The sequence below is a fragment of the Stegodyphus dumicola genome, chromosome 8 (genome assembly GCF_044657685.1).
Source record: "Stegodyphus dumicola isolate Sdum_Otavi_A_Nest chromosome 8, ASM4465768v1".
Classification (NCBI taxonomy): Eukaryota; Metazoa; Arthropoda; class Arachnida; order Araneae; family Eresidae; genus Stegodyphus; species Stegodyphus dumicola.
This window is the reverse complement of record NC_140775.1, coordinates 83,696,882-83,717,980: the sequence shown is the minus strand read 5'-3', so window position 1 is coordinate 83,717,980 and position 21,099 is coordinate 83,696,882. Positions and strand designations below refer to the sequence as shown.

General features: G+C 33.5%; 1 protein-coding gene across 1 annotated transcript in view; it reads right to left on the bottom strand.

The window, feature by feature from the left end:
- Positions 1-304: 304 nt before the first annotated feature.
- Positions 305-21,099, bottom strand: part of LOC118194539 (uncharacterized) — a 49,880-nt gene continuing 29,085 nt past the window's right edge. Inside the window, exons 4-5 of the mRNA XM_085822054.1 lie at positions 19,279-19,410; positions 305-465 (exon numbers count right to left, since the gene is read on the bottom strand). Coding sequence (XP_085678180.1) covers positions 397-465; positions 19,279-19,410 — 201 coding nt within the window. The 3' untranslated portion in view covers positions 305-396. The remainder of the gene's footprint in view (positions 466-19,278; positions 19,411-21,099) is intronic.

Genomic DNA, 21,099 nt, shown 5'->3' with positions numbered 1-21,099 from the left:
GTAAATGAAGCAGAACTCACAATCAGAGTGATCGCTGAGTGTTCACATAAGGCAAATTATTATTGCCACTTACAAAAACTCTGTGATTATCGATATAGTTATTGAACTTCTTTCTCATCATGCCGTAAAAGAATGAATAAATATGTAATAAATACATAAATACACACACATATATATATAAACACAACACTAAGAGTAGCGTCTGTTTTGAAACACAAACAAATTACGAAAATTCTCAAATAGTTCATTACTTTTAACAATTAATTTAACAATTTGCTTTGCAACTAGTAAGTTGGACTAAGGCTCAGTTTTAATAGATGTATTTGTCTTGTTATATGTTGTACAAGATATAAAAACCTTTTCAAATGTAAAAGTTTACACAGTAAATGAATGCATTTACAGGTGACAGATAACAAACCATACAGCACTTGCTCCATACAACAAGCAGTTTATTATTCCAATGATCTGGAAAAATAAATAAATAAAATTAAATCATACAATAAACAAATGTAAAGTAAAATTCAGAAATATAAAAGATGATCTTGAGATTCAAATTTTATAAATTCTAGCTCTTTCACTAACAAATTAAGATAAACATATAACTCTGGAATGCATAACGTGTGTTTATAAAAACTGAAATTCAGTTTATGAACAAGAAACATTTATGCGTATTTACGTACGATATGCCTTCAATTTTTAGAAATTATGAGACTTCGTATCTTTCGCACATGACTGGATTTTTAAACGACAAGATTTTCCATTTGGGAATTTCTAAATCTCTTTTTCCCTCTCCTAGACCTTTCTTTGGTACCCTAACTACGTCCCTCTTGACACTCACTATCTTATCTCGAATTCCTGCTGTTTATAGAAAAGAGATTTTGAGCTCCTTTAATCAGGCTTTTAGCTATTCTTTTTGTTTCACATCTTACCATAATGCTGAAATTCCACGAAAGGCAAATAAATGAAATTTCGGAAGCTTCAATTTCAATTTTTCCTGAAGATTTTCTGAGCTTGAATTAATATTTTAATAATGTTACTTTCTGAAATTATTTTCTATAGCTAATGAGACACTAAATTACCATTTCTGTCAGTAATAAGTTACATAAACAAATAAAAGACCTAACGTAAATAAATGAAGAGTCATAAAATGGAATGAGAGTATTTTTTATGTATTCATATACGACTTAGCTTGCTTCTTTCCTGGAATCATACGCATGGGCAATTGAAATACATCAATGGTTAAATTGCTTTGCAATGTGGCAAAAATAGACATGTGATTTTTTTTTTTTTTTTTTTTTTTTTTTTTTTTTTTTTTTTGTTAATTAAAAGGCGCTACGTAATACAAGTGGACTGCTTTTTCTTCTTCCCGATTTGTAAGTACTCTGCCTATTGTCAATATGTATAGTAGATATACAGTCAGCACATATATTATGGAACGAAAATTAAGGTTCGATTTTTATCCAAATGAGAGGTATGTATATACTTATAGTGTTCTGAAAAAAATTATATGACATTGTTTCGCAAGCGCATTATTTTATACTCAACTTCAAACCAATAATCTTCATTACAGTTGTAGAGACATTTGGATAATTGGAACAGCCGGGAAGATTTAGAATGAGCAATCGCCTTCGCCGGGAATCGAACCACGGACCTCTGGAATACCGGCCCAGCGTGCATAACCACTATACCACGAAGGCACGCTAGGAAGGTTGGAGAAATACCTTATACAGTTATTTTTCCTATGCATCTCCAGCCCAAAACATTAATGATAAAGTGAAATTTAAAAGCTTGCGGGTACTTAAAAATAATTCTTGAATTCCTGCATTAAACCAAGTATATCTTGCACGATCTAAAGAAAAAGCACATAGACTATCCGGAGCTGGAAGCTCCGGATATCAAATTTTAGTGTATGTAACTATGAGCTAATTGCTATTGAGCATATTCTTATTTTTTAGCTGATTGTAAGATTTACTAAGGTCAGATTTCATAATTTTTACTAGCCTAGAAGGGCTATTAATTTCCTTTTGGCATTTTGCGTCGGTTCACTTTTCAAATTGTTGCCACAAAATATTAGAGCCCTGAGTTATATTTAAAGAAATTAAATAATGAAGAATCTGCATAAATGTATGTATGATTCTCGCATTATGATAAAACAACGGTACCTAGAGCCATCGAATTTTGAATAAGGTACGTCTAGACCCGAATATGGGCATCTGAAAACCCTAATTTGGAATCCGAAATTCGTTTTATTATCGATTTCATATATTGTTACACTTTAATGAATTTCTGATTAACAAACTCAACGATTTCAAAGCGAGCAATGGCAACCCTGTACGGGGAAAAAAAATTGTTTCTAGAGCGCGAGACTGTTTATCGGAAATTCTAAAGATATGCCCTTTTTAAAATTATTTTTTGATATTGCTGTTGAATTGAATTTTATGGTTTAAGAGCGAATAACAGGATATTTAATAAATAAAGATAACACGCAAAACGTTAAAAAAACGCAATGTAAAATCTGAGTGCTTTGAGATTTTATTTTATTTTATTTATTTTTGGGTGATGGGAGGTGATCTGTGATTTAATGTACTGAAACTATTTTTGAATTTTACTATGCTTATTTCTGCGTCTTGCAATAAATGTGTAAGAACACGCTCTTTAAGCATGTAGACACTTAAGAATTGTGATGAATTAATAACACTGAATCTTTTTCAAAGAGATGGTGTGATCACGTTTTCTAATAAATCGCAGACTTAGTCCATAATTCGCCAATATGTATGACCATTCACAGCTGGACTACAAAATAAAAATATATTCAAATACCAATAACTGATAATATGGAAATTCAGGGAGGGGAGAGTTCATTGAACTGCATTGTTTTCTCGGTCTATTTCTATTAAACATAGAAATCTTAAATCTGCTCAAGTAATTCTCACTTCAGAAAAATAGTTTATGGAATTTACGCTAATTTATTATCAGCACTTTTTGCCTTAAACCTGATAAAAGAAGCATAAAGTATCTTTATGAGCAAAGCCGTGCTTATATTGTAGGGTTTATATTTATTTTAACTAACATTTATTTTAAGTTTAAACTATCTTTCCTGTCAAGCCTTACTTTCCCCTGGAATAGCCATTGCCAGAGTATGTAAATTTTAGTCGAGCGCGCAAAGTATTCAAATTGTCAGCGGAAGTAATTTGAGTTAAATAGAGAGAAACGAGTTCGAAAGTGTGCTTTCTTGCTTCACGAGCGTGGAGGTGGCTAGGTAGTAATTGAAGAGCCGCGCGTTTCGGCCTGTGTGCTTGCCTCGGCAGACAGTTGAATCTTTCAACTTAATATTCAGAAGTTTGCTGAAATATCAGCGGTATCTTAGAACGCGGTTAGGTTAGTTACGTTTAGAGAGCCTCGTAGGTAGTAACTTGTTATTATTCAATTTTAGTTTCTTATTTTTATTTTATCGCCGGGTCGGCGTAGTTTGTGAGCGTCAAGAGCACGCATCTGTAATTTCTAAAGTTGAATAAAAAGGGATTTAAACGCTTCTCAAGACTTTGTGAACTTTCCAGTTCACAGCAGTCACCACTATTGTTGCGTGCAGGTTGGGGCCGCGCAACATTACATTGGTGCCCGACACTTGTCGAACTGAAATGGCCGAAAATTGGATGGAAGCTTCTGGACAACAACAAGAAATGGCAAGCCAATTGGAAGGATTTGGATACCTGGTCCAGACGATGAGAGGGTCAATCAAGCCAAACGTCAATTTCGATGGAAAAAATTCGGTGGCGATATTTCTAGAAGGCCTCGAAAACCACTTCCAGCTCCACCCTGTGCCTGAAAGACAAAAAGTTGCCATTGCCACATCTGCACTAAGAGGACAGGCCGCGCTATGGGGAAAGAATATAGATAAATTTTTATTAGGGGAATTCGGAGGCCAAACATATACATTTGAAAAGTTCAAAAAATCGTTATTAAAGGCCTTTCCCATAGTGAAAGACCAAGCAAGGCTAGAAGCCGAACTATATAGTTTTTATCAACGGAATATAGAAGAGTTGACGGACTTTATTCTGCGAAAAATTAAACTGACGGATATGCTGTATGGGAAGAAACCCGACGCGGAGATTATTGAAATAATCTTACCAAGATTGCTACCTGCTGTTCAAGATTACTTCCAAATTAGAAACCCAAGCACATTGCAGGAACTCTTCGAATTGGCGGTCAAGTTCCAAAATCGCAGAATAGCGGAAAATGTTAGAGGGGCATCGTATTCTCAAAGTATCCGAAGGCAATCTTCATATGAGCAGACCAGAAATGGGGGAAAGAGCTATCAAGCTAACTCATCGAAGCTCGAAGGTCAAGGCCCAAAAAGGAAATTTGAAAACAACCGTTCACGTACCCAGAAGGCAGAAGTTGAAAGGAAACCTTTAAACGAGTAGAGGGGCCTGTAAAAGCGAGGGTCCAGACCCCGGAAGTTTTGAAAAAACCCTCAAGAAGATACTTAAATAAGGTCGTCGTAAAAAACGCACAATTACCGATTATACAAGTCCTGGTTGGCGATGTACCAGTAGAAGCCCTCATCGATACAGGAGCAGAAGGTAAATTTTATGAGTGATATTTTTTTAAGAATTTTAATAGGTTACGATTATTTGAAAATAAAAACACAGAAATCATAGCAGCGCAAGGACAAACTTGTCAGTGTATTGGAAAATTATCTTTAAAAATACAGGTTCAAAACGAAAGCCTTAAAGTATTAATTTTTGTAGTAAAAAACTTGCAAAGTCCACTTATTTTAGATATGGAGATTTTAAAAGCCGCAAACGGCCTGGTAGTTGTCAAATTGTTACGCATGATATTCAGTTAACTGCCGACAAACCCTGTAGGACTAAACCTTACCGCTATGATAAACAGAAAGAAGAAATCATCGAAGAACACATTCAGGAAATGTTAAAGAACCAGATAATAACGCCCTTAAATAGTGAGTACGCGAGTCCAGCCGTACTATGTAGGAAAAAGAACGAGTTTCCTCCTTCAGATAAAAGGGCTTGGAGGTTTGCTATCGATTACAGAAAACTTAATAGTGTTACTAAATTCCCAGTTTACCCTTTGCCGGTTATAGAGGAAATTATTAGACAGATTAAGTCTACGAGATACATGACTACGTTGGACTTAACGTCTGGCTACTATCAAATAGCTATGAGACCCGAAGACATACATAAAACCGCGTTTATAACAAAATCGGGCACTTATGCATTTTTACGCATGCCCTTTGGGTTGTGTGGGGCCCCGTCAAAATTCCAGAGAGCTATGGACATTGTTCTAAAGCCTGTCCTAGGAAAATCGACTTTAATCTATCTAGATGATATAATTATAACGAGTAGTACGTTGGAACATCATGTTAAAGACCTAGAAGAAGTTTTTAAATTATTAAAAGAGGCCGGTCTTACAATTAACGCCTCAAAATGCAAGTTCGCAACTAAAGAACTTAAATATCTGGGTTATAAAATTTCGCAAAAGGGTATAGAAACACAAGATTCAAAAATAAAAGCCATCAAGAATTCCCCACCTCCCAACACCGCCAAGAAACTTTCTTTTTTATTTGGGTTATGTTCTTATTATCGGTCATTCATAAAAGATTTTGCTAATATTGTTGAAACCCTGTTAGTAATTAAAAGAAAGAAAAGTAAATTCACGTGGACAGCAGAAGCAAATACCGCATTTGGAAGTTTAAAAGAAGCGCTCATCAATGCCCCTGTTTTGAAATTCCCGGAGGGGGACGAAAACCTGGAAATTGCAGCAGATGCGTCGGACTATGCTGTAGGTGCTGTTCTCATGCAAAATGGCCATCCTTTGGCATTTTTTAGTAAAACGTTGAACCCTACACAAAGGAATTATACAGCTACAGAGAGAGAAACATTAGCCGTATTAGTGGCTGTACGCAAATTTCGAGTTTATTTCGGCAAAGCGCCAGTAACAGTCTTTTCGGATCATGCGGCTGTTGGTAGACTTTACTCGGGGAAAAACCTATCGCCCAGGTTAATAAGATGGACTTTGAAACTTCAAGAATATAATCTCATAATTAAATATAAACCGGGTAAGGAAAACAATGTAGCTGACGCACTTATCGTATAAAACTGGACGATGAAGGCAATGAACTCAAATGCGCTATGTTGACTTCAAAAATTTTAGATTCTAGAGAAACAATTATTGCTGAATTGAAAGCTGATCCTGAATTTGGAAGTATCTATGCATATTTGAAAGACCCCGAAAGCTTTGAGCACACAGATATCGATGCGATAAGAAATAGAGCAGAAAACTATGAAATAATAGATAATTTATTATTTTATACGAAAACAACAAACGAAAATCTCGAGTACAAACCAGTCATCTCAGCCTCGCTTCGATTAAGCATTTTGAAGGAATTACACGACGCGTAAGCAGCGGGTCATTTAGGGGTCTGAAAGACTTTAAAAAGGGTACGCGAGGCGGTATATTTCCCGCAATTATACAAAATAGTAACTGCGTATGTCAGGTCCTGCAATCAATGTCAGTTAATAAATGATATTAATTACAGCCCGGCCGGGTAATTAAATAGCACTCGCGCTACATTTCCGAATGAAATTTTAGGCATAGATCTTCTTGGACCTTTCCCCCAGAGTGAGTTAAATAAAATTCGTTTTCTTTTAGTAATTGTAGATCATTTTTCAAAATGGACAGAAATTGTTCCACTTAAACGCGCGTCAGCCAAAACAGTCGCAGATGCATTCTTACACAGATACATTTTAAAATACGGTGCAGCGATAAAAGTCATTAGCGATAACGGTAAACAATTCATTAGCCAAATATTTGAAAACATATGCACTGGACTTGGCGTACGCCGTATCAAAATGGTTCCGTATAGACCACAGGCAAATATAGCAGAAAGAGTTAATAAAAACATTGTAAAAATAATTCGAAGTTATGTTAGCACACATCACAAGCGCTGGGATGGCTACATAAATGAGTTAGCTTATGCTTTAAGAACGGCAAATCACGATACTACGGGAAAAACCCCAGCAGAATTATTTTTAGGACGGAAGTTAATTACGCCATTAGATAAATTATTCTTTGTGCAACAAAGAGCGGAAGAATTTAAACAGAAAGATGTTCAAACACTTATTGACCAGGCGGTTAAAAGCTCGGATACGGCAAGAAATAGACAAAAGTTATATTATGATAGAAAACGCCGTGAAGCAGATTTTAAAGTTGGGGATAAAGTGTTGAAGCGGAAATTTTCTTTATCAAGTGCCCCAGACAATTTTACTGCAAAGTTAGCTCCAAAATTTGAAGGCGCCTATGTAATTCAGGAAATCAAGGGAGTCGTATTGTACCTTAAGAACGAGAGAAGGGAAATCTGTAAAGCAAGTCCCGATCAGGTGAAAAAATATTATAATCAAAATGATTTTGAAATCCTTAAACGTTTCTTGCAGGACTCAAGCGTAAAAGAAGTGGAAGGTCAAGAAGTAACGTCACCCGCTCCACCACCCAAGACGCAGAGAACTGAAGAGAAACCTAGCCCTTCTACAAGTCATGCGACGGTACCGAAAAGAAGAAATGAAAACGTTCAGAATCCAGCATTTAAGAAATACAAGAAAGCAACGCCGCCGTGTAAAGAATCTTTGGTAAAGAGGAAAAGACCAGTTACAACGTATCGCAGTAGAAATTCTGCATCGAGGAAAACACTTCCAGGGCCAGATAGTAAGGAGCAAACAAGGCCGCCGTTCCCGAGAACGAAAAGACAGCAGGAGGAACGAAAAGACCCCCACCAACAGAAGAAATTCAAGCACGATTCCAGACCGGAAGACACCAAGACCAGCTGTCCAGGGGCAAAACGGGAAAGACAGCAACCCGACGACTACCACTCCAAAAGGCCGGCATTCAGAGGGCGAAAAAGAAAAATCAACATGGACGAAACTCGAAGGACACAAAGGAGACGACTGACTTCGATGAATTCCATATCGTGGGAGCAGTTCTGCCAGAAGAGGATGTCGGAGTTCCAATCATCGAAAACTCAGAGATAAGTTAAAACCTTCTATAAATTTTTCTTTTGTTCCGAAATGTTATGCGTAAATACGAAGTTCTATGTTTTGACGGAAGTCAATTTGTCTCGGTTGAGACTTAGTTTTGTTTTACTTTATTTAGCTAAGGCAAAAGTATTATTTTCTTTAAGTACAAAATCTAAGAACAAGCATTTTCTGTTGGTCGAAAGACTAATTCTGTTATGTTAAAGCCAAAATTTGGCCGAAGATAAAAATAACTTCGTATTCTTGTATTAATAAGAAATTTAGTTTCAGTGCCGCCAGCTTGGCGAAGAATGCGTGAAGTAAAAATTTATTTTCTCTTATTCATTTTATGGTAAATTGTAAAAATCATATGTATAAAAATTTTGTAAATATACGTAAATACTTGAAAGTTATGTAAAAGTAGAATTTAGTCTAGAAGCATAAAATTTTAGATGCTAAAGTAAATGCTCAAAAGAAATGAATTCAAATTTAAGTATTAAACTGTACATAAAATCATGCTTTAGAGCGAAAGCCTGCATGTCTAAAGATGAATGGGGAATTTAGAATGAATGTGTTTTGTAGGGTTCTCCACCTACACTTGAATTTTAAGAATGTTAAAACAGCTCATCGAGTTTTAGAATGTCGAGTAAGGTGTGTCTATTTGGTCGTTGAATTCTAACAAATTATTGTGGTTAGGGAAAGTGTTGCAATACTAAAACACGAATATTCCCGTTTGACACCACACATGGTGGAGAGCCAGGGTAAAGTTAAATTCATGTTTGAATACTTGAATGAATGTGAATTAAGCAGTAACTAAGGAAAATAAATCGATCAAAAACAAAAAATTATTCAGTGTCAAGAAAGTGTAAATTATAATGTATTTAGAAAGATACTGATACTTATTCCTTCCAGATGCTGGAAGGAAGAGAACAGAATGATTGCTGAAGTCCAGGAAAGGTTGCTGTAAGAAGAGAGGGTAAAATAATTGTCTACAGAAATTTATTCTAACTTTTGTGAGAAAACAGTTTTTTTTTTTTTTTTTTATGTAAACGAGGCTCTTAAATTTTAGTTCAGAATTATGGAAACTCTTCAACAGGTCGTTTCTAGGACCTGCTTCCAAGTTTACCAAATTCTGGCAGCGGCAAATGTAGGGTTTATATTTATTTTAACTAACATTTATTTTAAGTTTAAACTATCTTTCCTGTCAAGCCTTACTTTCCCCTGGAATTGCTAGTGTCAGAGTATGTAAATTTTAGTAGAACGCGCAAAGTATTCAAATTGTCAGCGGAAGTAATTTGGCTTAAATAGAAGGAAAACGAATTCGAAAGTGTGCTTTCTTGCTTCACGAGCGTGGAGGTGGCTAGGTAGTAATTGAAGAACCGCGCGTTTCGGCCTGTGTGCTTGCCTCGGCAGATAGTTGAATCTTTCAACTTAATATTCAGAAGTTTGCTGAAATATCAGCGGTATCTTAGAACGCGGTTAGGTTAGTTACGTTTAGAGAGCCTCGTAGGTAGTAACTTGTTATTATTCATTTTTAGTTTCTTATTTCTATTTTACCGCCGGGTCGGCGTAGTTTGTGAGCGTCAAGAGCACGCATCTGTAATTTCTAAAGTTGAATAAAAAGGGATTTAAACCCTTCTCAAGACTTTGTGTACTTTCCAGTTCATAGCAGTCACCAATATTGTTGCGTGCAGGTTGGGGCCGCGCAACATTACAATATAATTTTTCATCTGAGGAAAAGAGGAAAACGCGTGCCGCTATATACAGTGGAATTATCTAGAAGTGTAATGAACCTTTTATGATGACCGCTTCCCTCAGATTAGTCTCTGTGAAACTGGTCACTACTTCTTGGAACATAAATAATAAATATCATTACTGAACATAGCCTTTCTAAAGTTATTAGCTCTACAGATGACATCAATCATCTGGAACTATCGGTGATCATCTTAAAGAGGGTCCACAGAATATGAATATATTGTAAATTACCCAAAGACAACTATTTTAAATTATAAATGTTATAATAATTTTTATTAGCAACTTCATATATTCAGAAAAATTGTGTATGATTCTTAAAAATAAATAAAATGTGTAAAAATAACTTTTTTGTTAAATGATAACGATACCAACTGTTGACTTATCCTGATGTTTATTACCTTTTTTTTCTATTTTAATGCATTTCTTTGTTTGTTTAAATCAGTAAACAAAAAGGAATACGAGAGTTGTCTTCCTAAAGAAAAAAGCCTTTTTAGAGAAAATTGCAAAACAAACAAGTTCGTATTTACATTACACATGGAGAAAACTACGAAGACATCCATGTAGCCAATCCATTCATCGAGATTCGGGCCGAGGTTAATCCCTCTAGTAAGTAGACAATTACAATTTTTGATTGAAAGACTTCATTTACGCCTTTCGCTTTTTAAAGTATTAAATTCCATGCAGCTAGTTATAGGTAAAACTTTAAAACGGGTTTGCTTCAGGATACTATTATTTCCTGCCAATTGCAATGATTTAGCTTTCGACACTTTGATGCAATGTATATTAAAGTTAATATAAAATACATATTTATTAAATATTGAGTAATAATATAACGAATCAAAAATTATATAAAATATGCGATATTGGTTTTAATGTCTCATTTAATTTATATTTCATTTGATCTCGTTAAATGATTAAAACAAAAACGAAGGTAATCTTCCTATAGAAAGGAAGACTTTCGAAGATGAACTAATTCATTTTTGCGTTACATGTGAATTAATTTTGTTTATCAGATTATGGCAAAGGACACTAGGCTTTGTGCCTGGGGGGAGAGATGCGGTCTTACAGGAATCTCTGAGGGGAACTGTTTCGTAGTCCTAATGTAGATAAGGAAAATCACAAAACCTTTCTAGCTGGCCAACCTGCTAGCAGGATTTGAACGCATGTCAACTACCAATATTCGAGCATTTTATCCACTCGGGCGCTGGTGGATAAATAGGTATAAATATTTAATAAATAATAGAACTAATAAATAACGGTTGGCAAATAAGTTACAATTTTATTTCCTAAAAACCTTTCCTATTGCCGAGTAGTACCGACGGTAATACTAAACGTACTTTTTAAACGTAAGTTATATTTTAATAAAAATTGTTAATAAAGAAAATCCTTTGTTTTTATTATAGTGATGCCTCTAGAATAATGTTTATTTGGATCTACTGTTATCAGCAATTTTATCCAATATTAGGAATGCTTTTTCGCGATATCTTTGGTATTAACGAAAATCAGCATTGCTGCAGCTTTTTATATCACTTATAATAGAATTAGTATGAGGGGCTTGTTTTAATTCTCCCACAATAAAATTCAGAATTTTAAACCTTCCTTTTTATTTTTTTGCTATTAGTCAAGTCATTTTATTATAATAATGTAAACACTAGAACGCTTTGAAAAGGAGAATCATGCTTACCTACTCTCTTTACTATCCAGTCATCGCAAAAAATAAAACTGAGATGCCGGTTTCTAGTAATAAGTGCAGCTATTTCGAGAATAACCGTTATTGAAATAAATTACGAAGCTCTGAGACAAAATGAACGTGAATACAACAGGGTGAAAACCCTAAGAAAAATGTCCAGTTCAACGACAGACTTTATGACAAAAAATAGATAAAAACTCTTAATGAGATATATTTCATTTTCAAAAAACTTTATTTAATCTCCTGATGCAATTCTCATGATATTTAATACATTAGATCTTGCTGAAGTAAACTCTAAGGCAGCGTCACGCCATTCTGAGCTCAGTTTGGGGAGTTAGAAAACATGTTATGGCAAAATTGTTCTAGCTTTCGCTTAATGGGATTTCTTGCAGTGAAAACTTCAGTAAAAGTTAGAAGTAAATAGCAGCACTGAAATGGGTGGCATTTCCGAGGTTTCTGTCTGGATTTTTAAAGCATTCGTGTATCTGTAAAGCATTCGTGTAAGCGATCTGTGTATTTCATTAAACATAAACCAATGTCAGTACGTTTGTTTTATTAATAAATTTTAACATTAGAATATAGGGTGTACATCTCTATAAAACCCAGATCTGAGAATAAACAAATTCATTAGTTCTTCTCAGAAAGTTTTACTGAGCTATTTATAATACAAAAGTTTTCTTGACATTTTGTCATGAATTTATGAAAACAATCGAAAGAAAAATATCTATTATAGAAATCAGCCTTCATTAAAGTCAAAAAGTTAGTTCATGTTGAACATGATTTTGTTGCTTATTACGTTGACACTATGCTGCGTCAAGAGATGCTATCCTGATTTAGATGACTGCGAAAAATGAGTTTAGAAATGGAACATTCAGCTACATAGCAAGACAATGAATGTAGTATCAATAATATACTTTTTTCAACTATCGTAAATAGTCTTAATGAAGTTTTTTGGCTGTTGTTGCTTGTTTGAAACGTACTATTTTGAAACAGTGCTTCTTAATGCGTTTCAATGCTGTGTGTTTTAATGAAATTCAAACATTTCTAGCTAATTTGTCTCCCTTTTTAGCAATTCACCTCAGGCAATCAGCCTCCCCCTTGTCTCGGCTTTGTTTATGAGATTATTTATGTTGTCTGCTGTTGTATGTAAGGGTGAAACTTTTTATCACAATATACTGCTAATAACAGAACTGAAGGGAACACCACCAGCGGAATATTAAAACAATACCTACCTCACACGTTCACGGCATTTCCCAGGCTGCACTTCAATTATTTCAAATCATCTAAATCAAAGGCAATTTAACAATGCATTTACTTAATGACAATTTAATATTTATGCATGCAATGAAAAGGGCTCCATTGCGGTTAAAAGCAAATGAATGGAACCTCCTTATTTGTCTGGTCGGTCGTATTCTTCCACAGACTATAAAGCGCATATTTATACATAGAAATAAGAATACTGAAAACTCAAACTCACTAATTTATTACAATTATTAACAATGGACACTAATTTATTATGTGCATTCCAAATATATGCTTAAGACAACACAGTTACCCTTTGTTTTTTATTTATTAATGTATTGTGCTAGAGCTTTCAGTCATTATAAATTTTCCTGCATTTCCAGGAACTTTAGTAGTCTTAATAACTTATGATTCATTGCATTGGAAACAAATATCAGTGACTACAGATAGATATTTTAGCGATATAGCAAGTTGCATTTTTCATGCATTTTTATATCAATCACAGTCCTGTGTTAACACTATTGTAATTTTTCGATATTATTAACAACATTATATTATTCCAGTTAATTTTTCAATCTTGTATTGCAAAAGCCAGTGAAGTCAGTGAACATTATCATTTCGCAAATTTTATTACTCAAGTTTCTTAACACTGTCTGTACTGTGTATTTATTCTGTTACTGTATTAATGTATTAGAGTAGCGATTCTCAACCTTTTGACTAACGCGTACCATCTAAGCAAAAATTGAAAACCTTTAGTACCACCACTACAAAGTACTACTACCACCACCTCTCTTGAGCAAAGCTCAGATCGCATAAATTTACTTGTGTTAGAGAAAAGAACTCAATCAGGATGTTGGGCTTTTTTAATTTTTGAATTTAATAGTTAAAAATACTTTACTTCTTTGCGCACCACGTATTTTTCTCTTGTGTACCACCGGTTGAGAACCTCTGTATTAGAGAATTAAATGCATTGGTGTACTCAGCATTAATATCATTAATATTATAATATTAGATTATTAATTTTATACTCACATGTTAAGGACATATTTCATTTCCAGTTACACAGTTAAGGCAAGAGACTTATTTTGAATTATTAGGTCCCTTGTATTTTTTAATTATTTCTAGTGTATCTTTTTATCGTAAGTATATCCAAGATTTAGTATTTCCATATTGCAAACTGTAACACTCATGCATTTAATATTTTATTATCGTATTGTGAGAACTGTAACTGTAACTAAGATTATGTAAGTGCGCCATGTAGATTAGGGTGTGGTCAGATGAGATGAGACGTGAACGATAGTGAGGACAGGCGTGTCCGAAGTGTTTTGACGATTATTCTTTTTACTTTTCTTTTCATTCTAATGTAAATAAATAAATCCTAGTTTAACTTCACGAGTTGCAGTTATGCTTATCATCAATCCTTCCCCATATTTTGGTGTCAGAAGTTTCGATTCCATGCTCATAGTTGGATTGTGCCATCTGGATTAGTAAAGTTCACCTAAAAGGATCACAGGTGAGCAATTAACATTTATCAATTTCATTTTAACTGTATAATTGTTTCCAAGTAATAAAAATGTCTTCAGAAGAAAATTTTGAAAAATTAAAACGAAAGCGTAGTATTGAAAGAAGCAGTACTACGAAACTAATTTCAAGAATCGATGTTGCCTTAGCAGATGAAAATGTTACATGTGATATCTTAGACGAATATCTAGAAGTTTTAATAGAGAAAATGAATAAACTTAAGTCCTTAGATAGTCAAATTAAACATTTCATTGATGTAAACTTAATTGAGGAAGAAGTAAACACTAGTACTGATTACCAAGAAAAATGTCTCAGGTATACTAACAAACTTAAACGCTTATTGAAACAGAGTCTTTTTCTAACTCGTCGACATCTGAAAAACTGTTAAGTACTCCGAATTTACCCTCTTCAATTAAACTTCCTAAGTTAACAATCAAATCGTATTCAGAAGATCCGAAATTGTAGAATGAATTCTGGAATTCGTTCGAAACCACTATCGATCGAAATGATTCACTTTCGAAAATTGAAAGGCTTGCCTATTTAAAAACATACTTGACTGGATGAGCTTTAAGTGTAGTATCTGGTTTTCAGCTAACTGATAAAAATTACGAAAACTGTGTTACTTAAAGATCGTTTTGGTCAAAAACGATCATCATTGATTCTTTTCTGAGTAAACTTTTAAACTTGCAAAGTATTAAAAAATCTTCAAATGTTCCAACTTTGAGAAAGTTATATGATGAGCTCGATATCGCTATACGAAATTTAGATTCACTGCAAGAGCATTCAAAATCCTATGGTCCACTTTTGATTTCAATTGCTCTAAATTTATTGCCAGAAAATATTGTTTTAGATTTTAAGCAAAACACATATTCAAAATGCGATGTAACAATTTAACTTTACGTGACAGAAAAGATTTATCAGCAAATTCCAGTAATTACCAGTCATCTAAATGTTATAATTGTAATGGATTTGGTCATTTATCTAAATTTTGTCCCGACCAACACCACGAACTTAAATGTTTATCTTGTGGAAATATCGGTCATAAATCCTTTACCTGTGTTAAGAAAACTCCGAAGCAAATTGACAAAAACAACAGTCCAATATCTGAAAAAACGAATGCTCTGTCACACCAATCAACTTTCATGCGCCGAACCTACTCCATAAAGTAATAAAAATTAATGGTATATCACTCACCGCTATCATTGATACAGGAAGCGAAGCAACGGTTCTGTCTACCGACTTTTATAAACAAATCGGGAATTCCTTTTTAAGTGTGTTTCATAATATGTTCACTGGCTTTGGTAATGACAAAATTAAACCAATGGGTTATTAATTGGGCTGACATTTTAATAGATACGGAATTATTTACGACTAATGCTCATGTAGTAGACAGTAATGTAATGCCATTTGACGCTATAATTGGCATGGATATTCTTAAACAGTGTGAAGTTAACATAAACAAAGATGGTGTTCATATTTCTAAGCATGTTGTTAAACAAAATGTTCCGGAAGATGTGTACATCAATAACATTTCCCTTAATCAAACATTTGAACTAGAAATAGGTCCTACTGCTACAAAAGAACAAGTTAGAATTATTAAAAATTTTGTATCCGATTACAGATCTCTTAAAACCAAAACTACGAACAATGCGATGACTATTCAAGTAAAAGATAAAACACCTATTTTTCACAGACCTCGACGATTACCTTTTGTCGAAAGACACATTTAGACAAGCAAATTCAAACTTGGTTAACCGACGGCATAATTGAACCTTGTTCTTCGGAATATTCTAGTCAAGTTGTAGTATTATGGGGAAAAAAAAAAAAAACACGGCAACCCTAGAGTTTGTATTGACTATCGGAAATTAAACAAGAAAATAATTAAAGATCGGTATCCCTTACCCTTAATAGAAGACTTATTGGATAAACTACAAGATGCTCGTACATTCACGACAATTGATTTAAAAAATGCTTTCTTCCAGGTTAATGTCGACAAAAACAGCCGACATTACACTTCGTTTGTCACACATAATGAACAATATCAGTTTCTACGTGTACCTTTCAGTCTGTACTTCTCCTTCTGTATTTCAAAGATTTGTAAATTCCGTTTTCAAGGAGTTAATCTTGCAAGGTCATGTTTTACTGTATCTTGATGATATCATAATTCCTGCTAAAGATGAAGATGAAGGGATTCAGCGTTTGAAATCCGTTTTCTCAGTTGCATCTGCTTATGGACTCGAAATTAATTTTAAGAAATCTAAATTTTAAATTTTTAAGTCGTAGAATTGAATTTCTTGGTCATGTCATCGAAAATGGTCAACTGTTCCCATCTCCTCTTAAAACAGCCGCTGTTATTAATTATCCTGAACCTAAAAGTCACAAAGACTTACAAAGTTTCCTTGGTCTTGCCGGATGTTTCCGTAAATTTATTCTCAATTTTTCCATAATTGCTCAACCATTAACTGATCTCCTTAAAAAGGATAACGACTTCCACTTTGGTGACAACGAAAGAAAAGCTTTCAATCTTTTGAAACAACGTTTATGTGGAAAACCCGTACTCAACATCTATAATCAGCACAGCGATACTGAAATACACACTGATGCCAGTATCAATGGTTATGGTTGTATACTCATGCAAAGGTCTATAATTGATAATTGCCTACATCCTGTTTATTACATGAACAAAAAGACATCTGACGCGGAAAAGAAATTTACCAGTTACGAACTTGAGATATTGGGTGTAATTCAAATTGAGAGTTTATCTTTTAGGAAAACACTTCAAAATTATTACTGACTGTAATGCATTCAAAATGACGATGAACGCATCAAACAAAAATTTTATATTCCTAAACTTAAAAATAAAATTGACAACTGTATTGCTAATTGTGTTCCTTGCATACTAATTAATCGTGAATGTGGTAAACAAGAAGGTGTGTTGCATTCCATATCCAAACAAGATGTACCATTTCACACATATCACATTGATCATTTAGGACCACTCAAGAGTACTTATAAAAATTACAAGTATATATTTGCTGTTATTGACTCTTTCACAAAGTTTGTATGGCTTTACCCGACAAAATCTACTGATAGCGCCGAAGTAATATCTAAACTGGAAAATCAAAAATTTGTCTTTGGAAATCCTTCGCGTATAATTTCAGATAAAGGCTCAGTATTTACATCAAAAGATTTTCAAGATTATTGTTCAACCAACAATGTACAGCACATTCTAATTGCTACAGGACTTCTTCGTGCAGATGGACAAACTGAGAGATTGAATTCTGTCATAATTTGTGTTCTTTCCAAATTATCGATTCAAAATCCGTCAAAATGATATACACACGTCGGTGAAGTTTAGCAAGTGATAAACTCAACATACCAACGGAGTATCAATACAACCCCATTCGAACTCATATTTGGAACTAAAATGAAATCTGCTAATCATGATAAAACTACAGAGCTGTTAAATGCAGAGATCCAGTCAGATTTCGTCAACGCTCGTGACGATCTTCGCAAGGAAGCTAAACAACAGATTTTGAAAATCCAGGCTGAAAATCGTAAAACTTAGAATCTGCGACGCAAACCATCCCGTAAATTCCAGCTTCATGATCTAGTGGCAATCAAGCGTACACAATATGAACCTGGTCTTAAACTGAAACCCAAGTTTCTTGGACCCTATAAAATCGTGAAAATCAAACCAAATGACACTTATGATGTTGAAACATGTGGTTCCTTCGATGGACCCTTGAAAACTAGTACTTGCGCCGAATTTATGAAACCTTGTACTTCATCAGAACATATTACTTAAACTTTAGTGTTTTATGGACAGTTACTCATATGAACTACTCTACATCTTTGGACTTTAAATCCTATCCATATTTTCTTTGATTATGATTACTAACCATTATTTTTTTATTTTTCTAGGTGCTGTTATTAGAAAATCCAGATAGAATATTATTTCCATTTATCTGTATTAATTTAGTATTTTCATTTATAGTTTAACAGTATTAGTATTTTTTCTTTTTACTTTTTACTTTTCTTAATTAGTAACTAAGTTCTTTTAAAGTCTTTTGCAATTACATACTTAACCGTGTAATATTAAGTATATCTGTATAATCATGTAACATTTTTAACTGCTATGCAATTGAACAATCGCCAAATACCTCATCAAAAATCTATTCAGTTTAGATAAACAAATACTGTCCGCATTGGTAGTCCGTCTCTAACAGGAGTTTAGGAATTACTAGATATGCTCGGTGGAGAGAGCTAAAAACATGCTTTGTTCACATCCGTGGTCATGAACTATCTTCATTGTTTGCTATTACTACATTTTAAATGCAAGTAGACGAATTTTATCTTGGACTCAAAACAAGGAAATAATTTATCTTAGTAACACACTTTTTTTATTATAAGTATTTATAGGAACATAGAAACAACCAACCATTCCAACCATTTATAGAAATAACCAACCATTTCGTGCATCTTGGAGCAGGAGAAGAAAGAGGTAAGCCATTTTGCCATATCTGAAAAATGCTGCGAAATGTTCGTTTTCTAAAAATAGTAGTTATCTGGCTTCACCAGTTAATGCAATCTTCGCAACCTATCGAAGCTACAGAGCAAACACTTGTACTCCTGTCGCAATTTCAAACAACTGTTTATCTATGAATTTTATTTGGGATTAACTACGTTAAGAATTTACATTTGCTAAATCATTTGCGAGTGTTGTAATACAACGAATCAGTCAATAAATGAATGAAGTATTTTCTGACATAACTGAAAGCAAACCTAAAAATTGTAATTTTTTGACTGGTCAATATTAGGAAAAATTGATAAAAAGACGAGCTTTTTAACAGTAGTGCAATATAAAAAAATAAAAGAAATTTTACTCTATTGGTTACATTTTATTTTAAAATTTGCGAAAAGATAATTTCTATATAACACATATTTTATAAGAAAGCTACTTATGAAAGGGAAACACATCAACCATCTTTGTATGAAAATAGTCCACATGTATATTAAATGAGTATATAAAACATTACTTACTCCTCCAGCTAATGTTGTCGTATAATGAGGCTCGAGAGTAACATGTCCTTTATTCCTGTTAATCACATTGGAAACTAGGCCTACCCCAGAAGCGAAATAAAGCACACAGTACACAGCATAATAGCCTATTTCCTACAAATTTGTAAACTGAAGTATAATTACAACACATAACGCATTTACGTACTAATTTAATCTAAAAAGTAAAATATATATGAAATTTTAGGCCATGCACTTTTATTAAATGCATAAAAGATAAACACATTTTTTTAGTTGCCATAATAATCTTTGTTATTTGTGACTGAAACATAAAACCGTGGGCTACTAACAGTCGCAAATTTTAAATTAAAATTATCAAGGTCAATTGAATGAAATCATTCTTATAAACGTTATGTCTGTTCTAATCTGTTAATTCTGAAAATTCTATTAATGTCTAATTCAATTTATACAGCACCCAATCATTTTATTTTTAATCACATGAACAAAAATATGATGGTTAAAAAATTATTTTATAACTTTTAGCATATTTAAAAATGGTTTAACCCCAAACTTTTTTATGTATTTTATTTTACGCTGTTTAGAAAATGCAGAAAAGTAATAATTAAAGAAAATCACCTGCTTTGAATGTAGGAAAATTATTCCTTCTAATGATAATAGCGAAGAAGTAAGCGCATCGTTTATTCAAGGTATTCCGATAGCGGAGCTTTACATTCAATTGATTCAAATTTCTGTATGCTTTAAGAATCATATCTCATTGTCACTTAGAGTACAATTAACAATCAAGTTTAAAATCATTTCATTTAAAAATCCATCACTGTGAGCAGCTGCATGATAATTAAAAAATTAGAATAATTACTGGGAATTCAACTAATTACTAGTCTGAAAAATTGCTTTAGAAATTGAGGATATTTAAAACTTAGTACATTTTTTAGAAATTTCTAAAATTTCCATTTAGAAGTAGATTGTTTTTCGATCAATTCGTAAAAAATGGAAATTCTACAGTTAAACGTTTGATCGTTAAAATGAGAATATCGAAACATCCAACGCTAAATAAATAAATAATAAAAAAAATTTAACTAATTTTGAAAACATTCCTCAGTAATCTTCTACTGTCATCGCAAAAAGCTTTGAAGAGAATTATGTCGGTAGATGAAGATCAAATTTTATTTTTAAGATTTGACCCAAACGAAAAAAACGGAGAAAAAACAAATAAAGCTGAGTAAAAAAGCAGTGGTTAAGCTAAGTGCTCATTTATGATTTTAGTTGCTCTGTATCTTAAAAATGGAAATGCACACTGCTTTAAAAAAAAAAAAAAAAAAAAAAAAAAAAGGACAGTTCTATATCTTTCGGGTACTTTTCCGTTTTGCCGGCGCAAGCGATAAAATCGCCAATAATGGGACAACCGATGCCAAACGGAATGTTCTCGCTGGTAACCTTTTACGCCTCATTTTCAAAACAAGTCGCAGCTTTTTCTTATCAGACTGATTGTTTCTTTCAATACTGGCATATCATTACATAGAATTTTTATCAGATAGTTCAGTTTTATGTCTAAGGCAATTTTCGGTAATTAAGTCAATTAGGATGCAATCACAGCGTTTACCCGAAGCCGAAAATATAGAAAAGGTAATGTCAAGGGTTAAATTCATCAATTCTAATGAGAATGCATTAGCGAAGTAAAGCACTGCAGTTTTACATAATTTCTGAGTAAGTTATTCGTACGAAATTGAAATATTTCTTGCATTCCAAATTAAGATTTAACAGGAAATTAATGTAGATAATTACTGAGAGCATTAGATTTTTGTAGAGTAGTTTACGTGACATGAG